The sequence below is a fragment of the Culex quinquefasciatus genome, chromosome 2, assembly GCF_015732765.1.
Source record: "Culex quinquefasciatus strain JHB chromosome 2, VPISU_Cqui_1.0_pri_paternal, whole genome shotgun sequence".
NCBI lineage: Eukaryota > Metazoa > Arthropoda > Insecta > Diptera > Culicidae > Culex > Culex quinquefasciatus.
Genome location: NC_051862.1, coordinates 136,960,215 through 136,979,255, shown reverse-complemented (window position 1 = coordinate 136,979,255; position 19,041 = coordinate 136,960,215). Strand labels below are relative to the sequence as shown.

At 36.2% G+C, this 19,041-nt stretch overlaps 2 protein-coding genes across 2 annotated transcripts in view; both read right to left on the bottom strand.

The window, feature by feature from the left end:
• Positions 1 to 19,041, bottom strand: part of LOC6037870 (protein bunched, class 2/F/G isoform) — a 325,729-nt gene that overhangs the window by 103,035 nt on the left and 203,653 nt on the right. The window lies entirely within an intron of this gene.
• The window catches only part of LOC119766844, a 42,293-nt gene continuing 39,398 nt past the window's right edge, over positions 16,147 to 19,041 (bottom strand). The window contains exon 3 of the mRNA XM_038253007.1: positions 16,147 to 17,161. Coding sequence (XP_038108935.1) covers positions 17,158 to 17,161 — 4 coding nt within the window. The 3' untranslated portion in view covers positions 16,147 to 17,157. The remainder of the gene's footprint in view (positions 17,162 to 19,041) is intronic.

Sequence of the window (19,041 nt, the reverse complement as noted above, 5' to 3'; positions counted from 1 at the left end):
CAAGATGGCTGCTCCAAACTTACTTTGGATAGAAGTGATCGATGTACTTCATGACGACCTCGCGCAGGATGTCCTGCTTGCCGGACAACGACGGATACTGGTGCACGGACATCATGTCGGTTTTCATGGTGGACGGGGGGCTCCAGGAAAACTCGAACAAACCAAAGATCTACGAACAGTGATGACCTGGCCACAAATCACTGAACTGCTTCTTCATGTACCACGAATTACCGTTGCGGTACTCGGAGTTTCTTCCTTTACGTAATAATCACTCGCACCAACGGACCACTTCTTGCTTTATCTTTTACTTTTTTGAACACTCGAATTTGATTATAAATAAATTAGTTTAATTGCACACTTTTGTGGAGTAGCGACCGCTAGCACCGTTTCGTAGACTATGGGCACACAACTTCCAACCATCGACGGTTTCACCTGATTTCCACGGACTATTCACAGCGCACAGCACTACACCGAGCAAGGTGAGGCCCTCGAACTCAAGGACCACTGCCCAACTACCGTCTGACACCAGACGGAGTTATCCAAAATGGCTGGTGCTGGTGGTCTCCGTCGACGTCTTCACCAGGTGGCCATTTTCCCCCCACACTCACAGAACCTCAAACCAACCGATTCTTCTAGATTTTCGCGTAAAATCCGTCCCGAAAATAAGCCCAGTCCCCCAAGGTGTAGTGCCTACAAGATTTTCAAGCTACGCGACAAGGTGTGGAAAAATGGGCACGACTCTTGGACGTCGACGACTACGAAAACGACGACGACGACGACGTGTTTCAAATTCAAAAGTTCACACTGTACTAGCAAGCTCTCTCTCTGCTGCACATACAGACACCCGGTCCGTTCGTACGACGAGCGAACGAGCAGCGCCTGGTGGTGGTCGTGGTGCAGTTATTTCGTCTGGTCCGGTTGGTACTGGCGAGCCAACCCGCCCGTAAGAGGTGGGACGAAGAGCGCAGACGAAGAGAACCACGACGAAGACCTGGCGGTTGGCGGATTATGCTCGCGAGCGAGCTTCAGAACGAAGCAGCACACCACTTCGCGAACAAAGTACACTCTCGGCGGTTGTACACAGGGGCGTTTGGAAGGGAGTGTTCAGGAGGAACAGCCCTTAGACAGAGAAACATAAGTTTGCCAAAACCCTTTTGGGAATCGAAAATCGAACCCGACATTTCACTACCATCACAAAGTCATCCTCGTTGTTTTTAAGATTGTCCATTAGCCTGTCCCATTTTGAGGTCATGTCGAGGAATTTCAGGTGCTCACTTCTTAAATGGTAGATTATGATGTTAGGAACAATGTTTTCTTAGACAAGAAAAAATAATAAAATACTTTCTCGCACCCCCTAGTCGATTTACTGAAAAAAGTCACTTTTTTGAACAAATTTTCTAAAATCGCTTGGAATCAATACAAAAACTGTTTCGATCAGGTGTGTATTATCTTCAAACGATAGGTTTTTGTCCATAGATTAAGATGCACTATCAATATTGGACGAAAATTTAAGTTTTTGGACTCTCCCAGGCGGATTTGTGTCGAAAAAATCGCATTTTTTCGAAACTTTTTTCAGAAATGTTCATTTAATTCAGGGTAGCCTATTTTTCCCAGTGAAACCAATACGTGCAGCTTGTAGGAAATTTCATGGCGAACATTTTTCTCTCTGAGAAAATGCAATTTCGACACTCCAGAGCCAAGATATTTGAGTTTTAGTGAGGAAAAAGTGCCAATTTTCAAAATTTCTCAGAATTCTGAAGCAAGGCCTACTAATTACACGATGTAGCAAGCACATGTCTCAAAGGTCAGGGTATGCTTTTATAGTAATTTTGGCCGCTGAATCCGAATCTGAAATCAAATTTCGTGCAAACAGTGATGTTTTGGAGCTACACCCTTTTGGAATGTTATTTGCGTGTTTAAGAGGCAGTTTTGTAAATATTGCTCGGTTTGTTCTAGAGTCGTATCGAGGTGCTCCGATTTGGATGAAACTTTCAGCGTTTGTTTGTCTATACATGAGATAAACTCATGCCAAAAATGAGCCCTCTAAGACAAAGGGAAGTGGGGTAAAACGGGCATTGAAGATTGAGGTCCAAAAAACATAAAAAATCTTAAAATTGCTCGTATTTAAGTAAAACTTCATCAATTTCAACTATCTTAGATGCATTTGAATGGTCTTTTGAAGCACTTCAAAATGAGCCATAGACATCCAAGATTGGTTTAACTTTTCTCATAGCTTTTGCAAATTACTGTTAAAAATTGTTTTTTTTAAACCTCAATATATTTTTGCAACAGCCTCCAACACCCATACTCTTTTAGTTCAAGTTAGGGAATTTCATGGACTATAAGCCTACGGTAATAACTTTTTTGGCCAATCGCAGTTTTTCTCATAGTTTTTCGATTTTTCTATAACAAACATTTTACAATGTTAGTTATTGTCCTGTTGTTTAGTCTCACTTTTGTCATATTCGAAATCCTCGGAAAATTCAAACTCCAAACTGGCATGAGTTCATCTCATGTATAGACAAACAAACGCTGAAAGTTTCATCCAAATCGGAGAACCTTGATACGACAACAAACCGAGCAATATTTACAAAAACTATCTCTTAAACACGCAAATAACATTCCAAAAGGGTGTAGCTCCAAAACATCACTGTTTGCACGAAATTTGATTTCAGATTCGGATTCAGCGGCCAAAATTACTATAAAAAGCATACCCTGACCTTTGAGACATATGCTTGCTACATAGTGTAATTAGTAGGCCTTGCTTCAGAATTCTGAGAAATTTTGAAAATTGGCACTTTTTTCCTCACTAAAACTCAAATATCTCGGCTCTGGAGTGTCGAAATTGCATTTTCTCAGAGAGAAAAATGTTCGCCATGAAATTTCCTACAAGCTGCACGTATTGGTTTTACTGGGAAAAATAGGCTACCCTAAATTAAATGAACATTTCTGAAAAAAGTTTCGAAAAAATGCGATTTTTTCGACACAAATCCGCCTGGGAGAGTCCAAAAACTTAAATTTTCGTCCAATATTGATAGTGCATCTTAATCTATGGACAAAAACCTATCGTTTGAAGATAATACACACCTGATCGAAACAGTTTTTGTATTGATTCCAAGCGATTTTAGAAAATTTGTTCAAAAAAGTGACTTTTTTCAGTAAATCGACTAGGGGGTGCGAGAAAGTATTTTATTATTTTTTCTTGTCTAAGAAAACATTGTTCCTAACATCATAATCTACCATTTAAGAAGTGAGCACCTGAAATTCCTCGACATGACCTCAAAATGGGACAGGCTATTGTCCATTTAAGGAGAATTTTATGGGCGAAAAAAATATTGCAAAATTACCATTGAACAGTGTCCAGATCGCAAAATTAAGTGGAAAATTGATTTTCCCAAAAATAGTGCCGATCTGGAACTTGGGTGTTTTTAGAAGAGATGTTGCAAATAGGAAGGGGCAACTTTGAGCTGGATTAAAAATTAGGATGGTTCACAATTAAAGTGTTTTTGAAACTCTAACTTTTCAGGAATATGTTTGTGATTTCTTCTGTCTTCTAGAAAATGGTTCATCTTGTCAATTTCAGCAACTATGTCGAAGACGTAGATCTCGCGGTCTACGCCCTTTACTGCCAGATTTAGAAAAAGTAGAAATTCAGGGTAAAATTTTAGAGAAAAGTGAAATTTGGAGTACTTTTTTTTTCAAAATCAATTTGTCACTTTTTGAGAAAAAAAAATCAAGCAAAAATACAATTTTTGAACGACTATTTGTTGTGTTATAATTAAGGGAATCAAAATCATTTTACCCAGCAAGCATATTTGGAAATGTTGCCAACATTTTGAAAAAGACTTTTTTGGTTGGAAAATTTGGAATTCGGATTTGGAATCAAAAAAACATTTTCAGAAATTTTTATACAGTGTACCGTTTTTGAAACAAATCCAAATTTTTTTGTTGCTATTTTTTGTTTTTTCCTGTTTTGTAACAAATTTCTCTATATTTTTTCTAAAAACATTGCAGATTAAACTTCTTGTGGCTGAGACACAGCCATAATACAAAAATGAGGTTTTTTGGTTATCACCCTAATAGCAATTAGCTTTCGATTAACGATACTCAGCTTTGCTCCGATTTTCAATTTAAAATAACGAAAAAAACGTGAAATGCTATAAACCTTAAACTTTTATCAAAATTTAAATTCAAGACAATTTGAAAAGGTCTTAATTAAATATTTCGAACCGATTTTAACCGTAGCAAAATCCTGTAAAAGCTCTTAAGAGGAATTACGAATGTTTATCTAACAAAAAACCCTTGCTTTCAATGTCATTTTTCTCTAGTTGAACTCCGTCAATCCAAATTGAGACCATTTAAATATCAACCCTGTGCTTGACAGTTATGTTCAAAGAGATTGATTTCTGTGTGCTCAAAAGTCATGAAAAAAATTGCGAAAACCCCCTAAGACTTAACTTTGCACTTATAGGCGGGTTTCGATCTGAAAAATCGCCGACAAATATTTTTCTTATCCAATTGTGAAGTGAATTGTGAAAAAAGTATTGGAACACATCAGTTGAACTCATCAATAAAATGTTGTTGTCCTGATTCGAAAAAAAAATCTGGAATCGTTTTTTTAATATAAATATCCTCTACTATTGATTTGCAAAAAAAGTAAACTTTTTTTTATTTAAAGAAACTAAAGATTTGAGATTTTATACAAATAACAAATAAATATACATGGATAATCAATTTAAAAAAAGCAAATATACCAAAGAAATTTATAGGAGTTTGCTGAATAGGCCTAAAGATAACAATAAAAAAACAAAGAAAACACTAAGCGATGAAAATGCATATAAAATATATAAAATGATAGTTTTTCGTAGAACAAAAGTTGCTCATAAAAAAGACATAAATGGGACAGTAGAGGGTTAATTTTTAAATAAGTTATGTACCGTATATACACAGAAAAAAAATCATGGTAATATTACATCTGGGAAGGGGTACATCTTTTACGTCAGAAAAAATGTGTAATTTTACCTCTGGAAATGTGTAATTTTACCACTTTTCTGGTGTAATGTCACTTTTTCAGGCAAAATTGAGGTAAAATTACATCATAAAAGAGGTAATATTCAACCTTCCAAAATTACAGCTTCCAAATTTACATTATTTTTTTCTGTGTACATTTTCATCTATTAAAAAAATGAATATGAAAACATTTCTGGAGTTTTTTTTAAAGGTCCAATAAACCAAATTTCCAATTTTTGCTTTTTGGGTGTTTTTGAAACCGCTTTGAGTCAGGGGTATTTAAAAACACCCAAAAAGCAAAAACTCAAAATTTGGTTTATTGGACCTTGAAAAAAACTTCAGATTTGGATGTACCATTGCTGAGATATAGCTATTTTAAGTTAGCAGTTTAAAAAAACGGGTGCCTCGATATCTCAACACTGCTTTGACCAAATCGACTCAAATTTGGTGAAGACTCGTTAACCGGTCCTGTATGCATGACGAAGGCCGATTTTAAAAACTGTAATTTTAAAAAAAGATTAAAATATTTTTATGTGTTTCATATAAAAAATCGTAAGTTATTGAATTTTGTATTTAAAAAATTCAAAATTTCGAAATCGGGCTTCGTCATGCACATTGAATATTTTTTGAGAGTCTTCACCCCAATTTGGTCCATCCCATCTCGAGATATCGTGGCACCCGTAAATCAACTAAGAGTTTAGAGAAAAACGTTCACTAAGTTTGATAGTTCGCTTTGCGCATGGCAAAATTGGGAACTTTTAAATCGTCTCTTACTCAGTTCAGCCACGAAATATCTTCATGAAACTTCCAGGAGTGATTGAAAATCATCATTTTAGTTAATTTAACGATGCACATCAACCAGAGCATTTGCACCCAGATTTTTGTGACAGACATTTTAGTATCTTTAAAAATACTGGTAATATCGATTTTTTTTTTATTTATCCCCTAAAGTACACAAAAAAATGAGTTCGTGTAAACGTGAACAGAGTTCATGCCAATGGGAACCAGGAAGAAAACTGTTCACTTTCATGGTGCAATGCACTATAAAGTGTACTGTCCTCAAAGAAATTTACAACAAAGTTTGATTAATTTTACAATCCCTTTATTGCAGGATTGGGTCCGTAAGTTTGACAATTTTGGAATAAGAATACGACAACTTCCTTCGTTGCTGTGCACCCTTAATAAATTTTCTGTAATATGAAATTGACTTTTTACATGTATGTAACCCCTTAACTGAACAAATCTCGTCCCTAGAACAAATCCTATCATTTTGGCGGTAAGTTTTCAGCCAAAAATAACCTCTCAAAAAATCAACATTTGAATATTTTTGTTGGAATCTTTCGAAAAGTATCCAAATGTTTGAAAATCTCTACTTCAAACATTGCAGCATGTCAATACGAATCCCTCGAACAAGAAACAATGTTGGAATACTTGTTTTGATTGGGTCAACTTTCAAACGATTTGCATTAACCATGGCCAAGAGTTCATCAAATTCCACCATATTTTGGGAAAATGTTAGTTAACTATCTAAGATTAATTCTACCTTAAACGAGTTCGATTTTATTTAAATTATTATTTTTATTAAGAAATTACGAGAGGTGTATCGTTTTTTTACCCATAGTCACCCTCACTAATGGTATTTTGATGTTGAATGTTTTTGCAAAATTTGATTTTAAAATTGTTTGATTCAAAAGCATCAATGGAGTTATTTTAAACATTTATGCATTAATACATGTTTGAGAATTATATACACCACTTTGAAACCCTCAGTACCACAAGGTACACCACTGAATGCTCTTTTTGGAGTTTCAAAGGGAAAATTGGTCAACATTTTCGCGTACTCCACTCCAAGAGAGCGCAGAGAGAAGTCACTACTTCGCAAGACTGCCAACATTAAAAAATCGAAAAAAGACGACGGTGTACCCAACCAAAACTCTCTTGCTTCTCTCTTCTTACGATACACCTTCGGAAAAACTCGAAATTCTCTCCCTTCGCTTTACACACGGGCGATGATGACGCCATGCTTGCGCGTGTGTGTATGTTTCTGCTTATGCTACAGCCCCGAATTGCAACACACCAGCAGAATCAAAACAAAAACATAGACCTGCGAACTGCTTGGTGCAAGGGGGGTGGTGGTACGGAGAAGAGAACAGTGGGCAGGTTGCGAAGGGAAACAGCAGACAGACAGACAAGTACGGCACTGGTGGTTGGCAAAGAAGAGAGCACGAAGAGAGTGCGCTCACGAAACATAAAAGAGAATAAAGAGAGAGAAGACTTCGGTTCGGCTAGCACGAGTGTTCAGTAGGGTGCCCAGAATATGGGACTTTTTCTCAAAACCTCGCTCCACAAGCTGATTATTGTTCCTTGAGCTATTTTAGGACTCTGGGCCAAATATGAGCAAAATCGGTCAACATTTACCCATTGATACTCGGAGGTGAAGTTTGTATGGGAAAAATCGAAAAAATGTATGGAAAACTCAATTTTCTTACCGTTTGGTCTGCACGGTGCGCTACTTCCATCCAAATATTCTCAAAAGTGAGATTCTCAATGGAAATTTAATGCTTTACAACTTTGTAGAACATACCAAAGCTGTAAAACTCGATACTAAAAAGTTATTGGCGATTTAAAAAAGTCATTTTTGTATGAAAAACTTGTTTTTCACCAACTTTAGGCTCGGGTATCAATGGGTTAGTCTCAATCAATTTCGCTAAAAATTTGCACAGATGCTTAAAATAGCCCAAAAAACCGTTTTCCGCTTGTGGAGCAGGGGGTCATTTTTTCTGGGCACCCTAGTGTTCAGCAACCTTCTTTTTTGGAGCGCAAATCGTGTGCAAGCACAACTCTAAAGATGGGAAAATTGAAAATGAAAATTTACGATTTTGCGATTGCGAAGAAAACGGCGTGCGGTTGGGCAAAAGTTTGTGCTCTGCCCTAGGGCAAGAACAAGCTGATTAGACCACCTCCAAGTTGTAGAACGCGAACACGACACGTTGCACATTGAGCTGCAAAGTTTTTGTACCGACTTCGACATCGCGTAAGCCGCCATGTTGCTTTTTTCGCAAATTTTTTTTAAAACCTCGGCATAAATAAAAGAAAAAGGCACATTTTCATCTGCTGTCAGCTCAAATTTTACTCGAAAAGTAATTGCCTTGTTTGAGACACCCATCAACTCGTCATTAGACAGCATCTCGGATTGGTGCTGGCGCTGGCCTCAATTTCTGCAAAGTGGCTGCTAGTAACCTTCTACAGCCGAACTAAATCGTTCGTTACTTAATCCTCTTTAATAAGTGTTTGTTTTTCAGATAGCATTAGCATTTCTTTAAGGTCTTAAAATCGAAAATCCTTCAAAAAAAAAAGAAGTTAAAAAGCCGCTTAAATCACGATATCAAAGGACAGTGTTGCCAGCTATTCAAACTTTACTTCTTTACTTATCAGAAAAGATCTTTGTCCGACATCGTAAAAATTTGGTTACGATGCTGGACATCCAGCTTTTAACAGAATTTCATTTAAGAATCAAAAACATGCGACAGGGTTGCCAGATCTTCAGAGATTTGGAAAATGTATGAAATCAAGTGGATTCATCTAAAAAAAAGAGCTGCTAGCTCTTCAAATTTTATGAAGATCTTTCAAACACATGTTAGTTTTAAACCTTTGGACATATAAAAAACCTTATTTGGCAGTAGAAGGTTAAACGAGCTAATACGCATGTAAGTCGAGCCGTATTTACTCTACGCGTGGAAAACACCACACATCGTAAATTCGAGAGAACACCCTTGCGAGAAGTTGAAGTGTGGAGTTGGTCCCCAGCACGACGCGGACTTGCTGCGCCGTCAAAACATCTCCCCGAATGTTTAGAACGCGCGAGGGAACAAACAAACAAGAATTTTCGTTTTTTTTGTCAGGAAGAGGGGAGCTGGAACGCCACGCGTCCACTCCATTAGAATGCGGAATTCGGTTCTAATTCGCAATCCCTTGGCTAGGGGGAAAGTGGAGTTGGACGTGCTTTAAGGGGACATTTAAATTTATGAGCCAAGGGTTCGTTTTATAATGCGGAAGGAATGGCGACGCAGGACTCGAACGGGTTGAGGCTTGTATTTTTATTTGGGACTCTTTTTTTTGCTGTGGCCTTGGAAATTTGGAAGTTCTGGTTTGACAGGGGAGAGTTATGTTTGGTCGCTTTGTTGTTTAATCGGAACTGCGACGTATTTAGGAAGGCCAGATGTTGTTGCTTTCGGTAGAAAAAAAAAATGTTTTGAGAACAGATGATGGTTGGAGTTGGTGAATGGATTTTTTAAAATGAATAAGTTCATGAGTCGAATCGCTTAATTCTTATTCAAATCCAAAGGTGTCATCTACAATTAAGGTAGCAATTCAAGTGATTTAATGATAAATGAATCATGTATATATAATCATATCATCCAAGTTTAATTTGGTGTATGAGATACGTAAAACTTAAGTTAAGAGTTTTTTTTGTTCAAACAAAGGAGCCAAATTTTACTATTACTTTGATCAAACATGTTTCCATAAGATATTGGCAGCCTTCCATACAAAAATGGTATTAAATTATAGTTTTTAAGAAAAGTAAGCCGAAAAAGCCAATTCCAATAGGTAAAGTTGAACAAAAGTCCACTTAGTAAACAGTGATTCTATGATTCCATTTAAAAAAAACCATTATCTAAACAATGAATTCTCCCCTGAGGGAATTGTATTTTCTCTCGTTCAAACCTAACCTACTAGGATGGAATTTTGTCATATGGGAAAATTGAAAATTATTAAAATCCAATCAGCAACACATTTTTTGGGTCCCTTTTAGGGTCCCAAACAACCCCCAACATTTAGTAGCGACTTGCATGAGCATTTTCACATTTTTAAATTTACAAAATTCATGTTTTATTATTTTATGAAACCAACACCTTAGTAGTGTATCCCTGGATGCCCTGAACAACTCTCCCGAAGAAAGTATGGTGCTTAAGTGCGTCATAAAAAAGTTATAGAGTTTTTAAAAGTAGTGTATTGAAATAATCAGTGAAACTCACAATTTCTGCAATCATTGCCTATGTAAGGAACCATAAAATACAAAATAGACATAACTGTTCTTATATTTTGACGAAACTTACTTAAAATCGACGTGAAGAAGTGTTCAGAAGACATTATGTACACTCAAAAAAATGAGTTCGCGTAAACGTGAACAGCGTTCATGCCAACGGGAACCAGGAAGAAAACTGTTCACTTTCATGGTGCAATGCACTATAAAAGTTGAACAGTTTTCTTCCTGGTTCCCGTTGGCATGAACGCTGTTCACGTTATGCGAACTCATTTTTTTTAGTGTAGTTAAGTTAAGTTGCATCCCAAATTCTCAAAAATATTATAGTTTTCGAAAGATTCCGCTTGACTTGGCAGTGTTGGCAAAAAGTATGTTTTTTACCAACTATTTAGAAATGGCTCTCTTGAACGCTCTGTAACTTTTGTAAGAAGCAATTTGACACCATACTGTTTTCGGAAGAGTTGTTCAGGACATTATGGGCTAAACTTCTACGGTGTTAGTTTCATGAAATAATAAAACATGAATTTTGTAAATTTAAAAATGTCAAAATGCAAAAGTTTTCCCATAGTAATTTCCATTCAAATTTTATTCGCTTTGCGTCAATCGTGGGCCTAAACAATCGCTCCCAAATATTGGGAGATTGTATGGGACCCTCAAAAGGGACCAAAAAAATGTGTTGCTGAAAAAATAAATTTTCGATTCCACCCTACTAAGCTACCCTTGAACACTGTAATTTTTTGCATCCTTTAGGCTAACAGATCTTTTTTTTAAAGCTGTAAACAAATGTGTAAAATGATAGATTTATGTTAATAATGTATTCTCTCTACTTAAATTTTTTATTATTATTTTTTGTATTGAGCTGCTCTGAATTCTCAGCATGCAAGAGAATTCAGAGCAGCTCAATTTTTTTTTAAATTTCGTTCAGACATCGCCAAATTTTCTTTTAAAGATGCTAGTTTTTTTCTTTTTTCTTCTCAAAATAAAACTTTTTCAATTATTTTGAATCTATTAAGACAAATAAAAAAAACATTGTTCAGTTTATTTCATATCTACTTATTCATTTTTTTCAATGAGGTATTTACTCATGAAATTGTAACAAACATTTAATCTTATGATATTTGTGCATTTTTACCAAACTAATGAGTTTTAAATATGCTGTTCGGCCAAAAGGAAATGGAACAAAAAAAGGTTGAGAATCACAGATCTTAAAAAATAAATATTTGTGCATAATGATCATTTCATTTCTAAGCCAAGACGTTAAAAAAGTGTTGGCAGTTTACTAATATTTTCAATTTTTGAAAATAAATTTTAGAAAACCTGAAAGCTTTTAATGACTAAAATTCAATAAAACTGCTTTGAAAATCGCAAGACAAAAATGAAATACCTGGAAACAAACATCCAAAATCAAAAACACAAAAGAATGTTTGATTTTGTGGAGAATAATTTCTGATTTTTACATTCCAAATTGTTATTCATAGGATACATTTTTATAGAATGGCTTTCAGTGCGATTCAAATTTAAATGTAAATAAAAAATAAAAATTAAAATGGGATAACACTTGTTTTCATTTTTGAATACTTCAATACAACTTTGATTAAAAATTTGTCAAGCTGAAATCTTTGGCAGAATCAGTTGGTTGAATGTTGGAACTTCTTATTCAAGCATAAAGTTTGTTTCCAGGAAAATTGAAAAAAAATCAGTAAGATCCTTACCAACGAAAATCATCATCAAAAGAAAATCTTTGGATGTTCATCAAGAGAAAAAATCCGAAGGGAGCAGGCTCTTCTCTCTCGAGCACGAAAGATCAGTAAAAGGAATCTAAAAAAATCATCATCGTGATTATTCGGCGGAACATCTTTTAAACTGCTATACTTGCAAGTGTAATGCCACGTGTCGAAAAATGACCTGTCACATTTTGTAGATAAGCAATGTGCGTAAACAAAGCAAAATAATTGATTTTAAGTGGTGCTGACAAGGAAATTCACAAAAAAATCATCAGTAGATTGATTTTCTTGGAGAATTTCGGGAGCGATTTCCTTTTGCCTCCTCTCTCTTTCACGGTGAAGAAAGTTCGCAAGTGAAATTGATTTGAATTGTTTTACGAAAAATTACATAAAATTGATATTCAATTTAAAAAGAAATTCAACAAACAGTTAAATTTATGAAAGTTTAGGTAGATGCAAATCTTATTACCGGTTTTGTTCCCCAACCCCTCAATTTTTTTATAAAAAAAAACAGGGAGCAAATAGGTTATCCCCAAAATTATAGTTTTAATTGAAAAAAAACTTGTAAAACCGAGAAAACTTTTCATAAATTTCAAGCCCTATTAAGAGGCAGTATTTGTAAATTCTGCTCGGTTTGTTCTAGAGGTCGTATCGAGGTGCTCCGATTTGGATGAAACTTTCAGCGTTTGTTTGTCTATACATGAGATAAACTCATGCCAAATATGAGCCCTCTACGACAAAGGGAAGTGGGGTAAAACGGGCTTCGAACGAAATTTACCACTCCAATACTTCTAACTAACGTAAAATTTTCCGAGGATTCCGAATATGACAAAATTGAGACCAAAAAGTGCTGCTATGGAACCCTACAGGACAAAAACGAACGTTGTAAAATGTTTGTTGTAGAAAAATCGAAAAACTATGAGAAAAACTGCGATTGGCCAAAAAGTTAATACCGTAGGCTTATAGTCCATGAAATTACCTATCTTTTGACCTATAGGAGTATGGGTGTTGGAGGCTGTTGCAAAAAGATATTGTGGTTTTAAAAAAATCAATTTTTAACAGTAATTAGCAAAAGCTATGAGAAAAAGTCAAACCGATCCTGGATGTCTATGGCCCATTTTGAAGTGCTTCGAAAGACCTTTCAAATGCATCTACGAGAGTTGGAATTGATGAAGTTTTACGGAAATGCGAGCAATTTTAAGATTTTTTAGGTTTTTTGGACCTCAAACTTCGAAGTCCGTTTTACCCCACTTCCCTTTGTCGTAGAGGGCTCATATTTGGCATGACTTTATCTCATGTATAGACAAACAAACGCTGAAAGTTTCATCCAAATCGGAGCACCTCGATACGACCTGTTACACATTGGTGAAAAACTCGCTCTTAATGTGTTTAAACATTTTGAATTTTGGAACCACAGAACATTATTTTTTTTTTTTGGAAAAGCATTGTTTTCATAATTTGAAATGATATTTAGATTTTTTTGCAATTATTTATAAAACAATATGTGAAACTTTTCGTTTAACCTAGGAATAAAATTTAAAATTTATTTTCTTTCAATATTTTTGCTCCCTTTTTTAAATTTGTTATAGTCTTAATGCCTTTGAAAATTCCAAGAATCATGTATTTCTAGATGATTCTATATTATTACCCTCGTCTATTTTCATCAAGTTTAAAACAGTAAATTTCCGTCATTTTGCTGCAAAGAAATGTAGGCCACCATCAGTTCCAAATGTCCATATCGCTAAGAAAAACGTGGCACACCAACCTCTGAATCCAACTTAAAGTTCCCTTTTCCCGGGAGGCAAACAAACAGCAAAACATAAACAAGTTCTTACGGTACACAACCAACGCACTTTACACAAACTCGATGCCACTCTCTCTCTCTCTGTCTAACGTAACACCTTCAACAGGAAGAAGACGCGCGTTTGTGGTTCAACAAACAACACACTTCGCGCGGTTGACACAACATTTACGCGCCTGCGGAACACAGTCCACTTTTGTGTAGAACAGGTCATCCATTCACCGGAGCTGTGCCAGCATGGCAAGAAACAGGTTGATCGGGGGGATCTCTTCAGAATTTGCTTTTTGCTTCGAGAGATGCACAACTCCGAGAACCGGTTCTGGCCGGACCGTTTACCGACTGCATCTTCTTTGCAGGTTATCTTGGTCTTGTCGAGTTGGTTGATCAGCTCCAAAGTCACAGACTTTCGTTTTTTCGCCTGGTTTACGAATCCTCGGATCGGGTAGCTAGTTCTAGGTCTTTGAAACCAGCTTCGATGTGCCACTTTTCGGTGTCACCGTTTCGTAAGACCCGCTACTCGCCGGATCGCGTACTGCGGTGGCACAAACTGTGAAAAGTAAACAGAGCTGGTTTGTTTACGGTTGTGATTATCTCTCGCTGATAGCGCCGAGCTTGTGTACGAAACCATCATTAGGCGTTGATCCGAACTTGCACACGTGTGCGTACGATGATGGATGCGCGCAACGACCTCTGGCTGTGGACGCGTGAAAAAAAGACCATGACGGAAAGTCTTCACGCGGCAGCAATGATGGTTTGTGAATATCAAATTAGAAGCGGCGACTTTCACTTTCTCCAGCTCAGTCTCTGGTAGAGCGCTCGGTTGGGATGGCTTCGGGGGCTAGAGGGGGCGACTTGTCGATTACATCTTGACGATACTTTTTTTGTGGAGCTGTACTCGCGAGTTCCGGAGGTACTAAGGGGTGTCGGGACCGAAAAACGTCAAAATTGCTATCCCTTTTGACAACAAATCTGAAAATCTGCTCTTAATTGCGATATAAGGCGTTACCAGAGCTGATTTAAGGCTACTTTTTAAGATTTAGTTCTGAAAGGTGTTTTCAAATCAATTCAAAGTTCATTGACCTAACTCAAACTGTCCACATCGCAGACAATAGTTACGAAGTTGTCACCACCTACGTCCCCAGACATCAATTAGAAGCCGTTGATTATAGTCAAACCGTCTAGCCGTATTTTCACTGAAGACCATTAAGTGTGTGTCGATCGTATCCACTCACACACACAATAGGGCCATGATAATAACAATACTAATCACCATAATTGCTCATACATCCTCTCCTCGGCTTACGTTACGAGAGTGGGCACACCCATACGGCTCATAAAAGACTCGAAAAGCTCAACATTCCTACAAACACACAAAGTTGCAGGCATAAGCAACATAACCACACTCTGATTGTTACACAGCTTTGGAGTAGAACGAGCGCTCGCTGACGTCGTCAAAGTTGAAGACAACTTTATTTTTGGGGAGTACTGGAGTGTGTACCGTAACTCATGAATACCTTGAGGCAGTGCAAGCGACAACACGTGGCTTATCTTGGTCTAGGAGGAACAGCTAACGGTACTGCGATCTGAAGCATTGCGACATGAGCAAGAAGAAGAAGCTCGCTTTGAGGTTAGGTGGCGCCTAGCCGTAATATGATGTGGTATGAGCTTGGCATAAAATGCTGAAATGGAACTCTACTGCAATTTGAACAGAGGGACACAATAGATACAACAAGAGGTTGATTTCTGTTGGTATAGGTATTAAGGTATAGGTGCTGTATTTTTGCTGTTTAATTGCTGTATTTTTGCTGTATTTTTGTTTTTTTTTGTATTTTTGCTGTATTTTTGCTGTGTTTTTGTATTCTTTCTTTTATTTTTTTGTATTTTAGAATTTTTTGTATTTTTTGTATTTTTTGTATTTTTGTATTTTTGTATTTTTGTATTTTTGTATTTTTGTATTTTTGTATTTTTGTATTTTTGTATTTTTGTATTTTTGTATTTTTGTATTTTTGTATTTTTGTATTTTTGTATTTTTGTATTTTTGTATTTTGTATTTTGTATTTTGTATTTTGTATTTTTTTTTAGTATTTTAGTATTTTAGTATTTTGTATTTTTATATTTTGTATTTTTGTTTTTTGTATTTTTGTATTTTTGTATTTTGTATTTTTGTATTTTTGTATTTTGTATTTTGTATTTGTATTTTTGTATTTTTGTATTTTTGTATTTTGTATTTTTGTATTTTGTATTTTTGTATTTTTGTATTTTTGTATTTTGTATTTTGTATTTTTGTATTTTGTATTTTTGTATTTTTGTATTTTGTATTTTATTTTTGTATTTTTGTATTTTGTATTTTGTATTTTGTATTTTTGTATTTTTGTATTTTTGTATTTTGTATTTTGTATTTTGTATTTTGTATTTTTGTATTTTTGTATTTTTGTATTTTTGTATTTTTGTATTTTTGTATTTTTGTATTTTGAAATTTTTGTATTTTTGTATTTTTGTATTTTTGTATTTTTTTATTTTTGTATTTATGAAGTTTTGTTTTTTTTTTGTATTTTTGAACTTTTGTATTTTTGCATTTGAATTTAAATCAGGTTGATTCAATTGATGAATTGAAATCCGTCGACATGCCTTCCTAGTTACAATGCTATGTGGTGAACTTATTTAATCTGAACAGCTCCACTTCTTAGCTGTTCAAACCCAAAACCCTTCAACGATACCGGCATTCGTGACAATCTCCGCCATCTCTGGTTAGGCCCCTTAACATTCAACATCGTTACCGGCGTCATAAAACGCAATTAAAATCCCTGGCCTCGCACAGGCCGGCTCCCTCCAATGCCAACTCGCGACAACAATAAATCCAATACGAGAGTGGTGGTCGGTCACACAAGTGAAAACGTTTTCAGGAAGGTGCGACAACCTCTGCCAAGTCATAAACCGTCGAATATTGTCTGGGTTGTAAAAAGAGCCCCGACCCATCCCCACCCCACACTTCGGAAACTTTCATAAATTAGCAAAGAGATGATGTCACCTTCTTTTTGGCGCACTCCGGACCTCTTCTGCGACCGGTTTTTCTCTTGCGGGGTGTACGCAACGCACTTGGCACAGTTTTGAACGGCAAGTCGCGGATGCACATCTGGGCAGCTTCTAAGCGCGTGCGGTTTTGGCTTAACCAAGAGCCTAGGATTATAAATCAATTTTCGCCACTTTACGGGCGCGCAAACGCAGCCAGTCGCGTGGTTACAGCAAGGTTCGATGTAACGGAGCACCCCGGCTGTCTTTACGATCAATAAACCCCCTCAAAGCAAAGCCGAGGCCATTTCGCACACTTTACTTAACCTAGGACAACCGTCGTCTTCTTGGAGTGCTCGCACCGGTACGGATTCCTACTACCCATATGGGGGTTGTGTCATACGCGATGCATGTGACGACTGACCACACTGACTGCCGCTGACAGGCGGGTTGCAAAATTTCAGAGCAGGCGTGACGAACCAGAACTGCCCTCCGCGGTAGCCAGTCAGTCTCGTACTTACTGAAAGGGGCTTTGTAGTGCAGAGTCGCAAGTCAGGAAACAGATCAACTCACCTGGAATGACAGAAGAAAAAGAAAGGGAAAGAACGTAAGTAAAGTTACAGAAGGCGGGTAAGGTAATATGGTGTTATTTTTAAAGCACTTGGAATTGAAATGAGAGCCGTAATACGACAATTGACTGATGGAATGTCTAGGCGGGTAACAGATGGTCTGGTCCGGATGGGAAGTCCCTGGACGGCTGGTAGACTGGGATTTTATTGTTGTATTAAAGGTTAATTGCACTGGGAAATACATTTGCAGTGTCAATCAATATTGATTTGGAATTATGTTCCTGATGCAATTCGTAATGAGAATGCAAACTTTTTTATTATAAATTGCTCAATGAAATGTTCTTTCAATTAAATCGAGTTAACATTAAATTTTATTGCAGTAACCATGTTGCCGAAAGCAATTAAATAAAATCTTTAATTCAAATGGATAGCAAAATTTCCAAATTGGCTAAAAAAATGATTTTTTAAATTCTTTTTCAATAACACTCAAAAGTTGGCACTTCAAAACAATTTGAAACGGGTCTTAGTGTAAAATTGTCCAAAAAATCCGATGATGTAGCCCGTTTTCCGATTCGAAATCGTTTTTTAATAAGAACAACACGACACTCGGATAGTATAATAATAATACTATTTATCACTTTTTTTCGTTATCATAGTTAACTAACTTTTAAAACTTTTCTTTTTGCTGTATGATTCCACACCATTCAATTTGTATTTAATTTGTATTTTCAATAAAACAAATTAACCTTCAACCTATTAATATCATTCGGATATCAATTTCACCCCGGTTTACAATACATCCACAGCAGACCGTTCAACATGCTGCGAATCAAAACAATACCTTCTACAATCACAAATTAAAGGACTACGAGCCGCTTCCATAGGCCTTCTTCTTGAATTCGAAACCAGGCTAACGTGGAGGTAAGGAAATGGGATACTTGCATGTTTATGTAATATTTTGCCTTCCTCACTAGAGATAAGACTGGAATCCTGCTCAAAAAACTTTTCATAGGACGCTCGTAGACCCACTTTCATATATACCTATCAACTCAGAATCGAATACTGAACAAATATCTGTGTGTGTTCTCAAAAAAAAAATTGTCACTCTGCTCTGTTCTGGTTGAACCGATTTGATCCAAATCATTCGATGCATTCGACTCGGTTTGGGGTTCTATAGGTACCTATTGATTTTTCTAAAGTTACAATGATGAGTTCAAAAGTTATGTATTAAAGAGACCTAACTAATGAGTCTAAAAGATTGACGATTTGGCAACCCTGCTTCAAATTATGAACATTAAGTGATATGTATGTTCTTTTATTAGGTCAGATCTCACTTATCTGTATGAAATTATATTCAGAAGACCTTTCCAACAAGTCTAAATGCTTGAAGATCTGGCAACCCTCTCTCAAATAATGATCACATAAGTGATATTTAGGGATCTTTCTAAAGCCGGATCTCACTTATCTGTTACAAACAATGTCCGGATCCATAATCTGACATATTGCTGGATAGGTAATCAAGAAACTCTTCTAACGAGTCGAAAATTTGGAAGTCTGGCAACCCTGTCTCAGGTTATGGCCACTTAGGTGATATTTATGTACTTTTTGGAAGTCTTTTTTATCTGTACGCAAACAATGTCCGGATCCGGATAGGTAATCGAGAGACCTTCCCAACTAGTCTAAATGGTTGAAGATCTGGCAACCCTGTCTGAAGATATTGTTACTAATATTGGTATTGTACTGATATTGTAATATTGATGCTCTTTTTGAGGCTAGATTTTAATTTGACCAAGATTTTGTCATATCGTAAAGTGATGAATATTATTTTCGAATTAAGTGGATTAAGTTAGTTTTTTTTGCTTATAGCTGATTTACCAATAAACG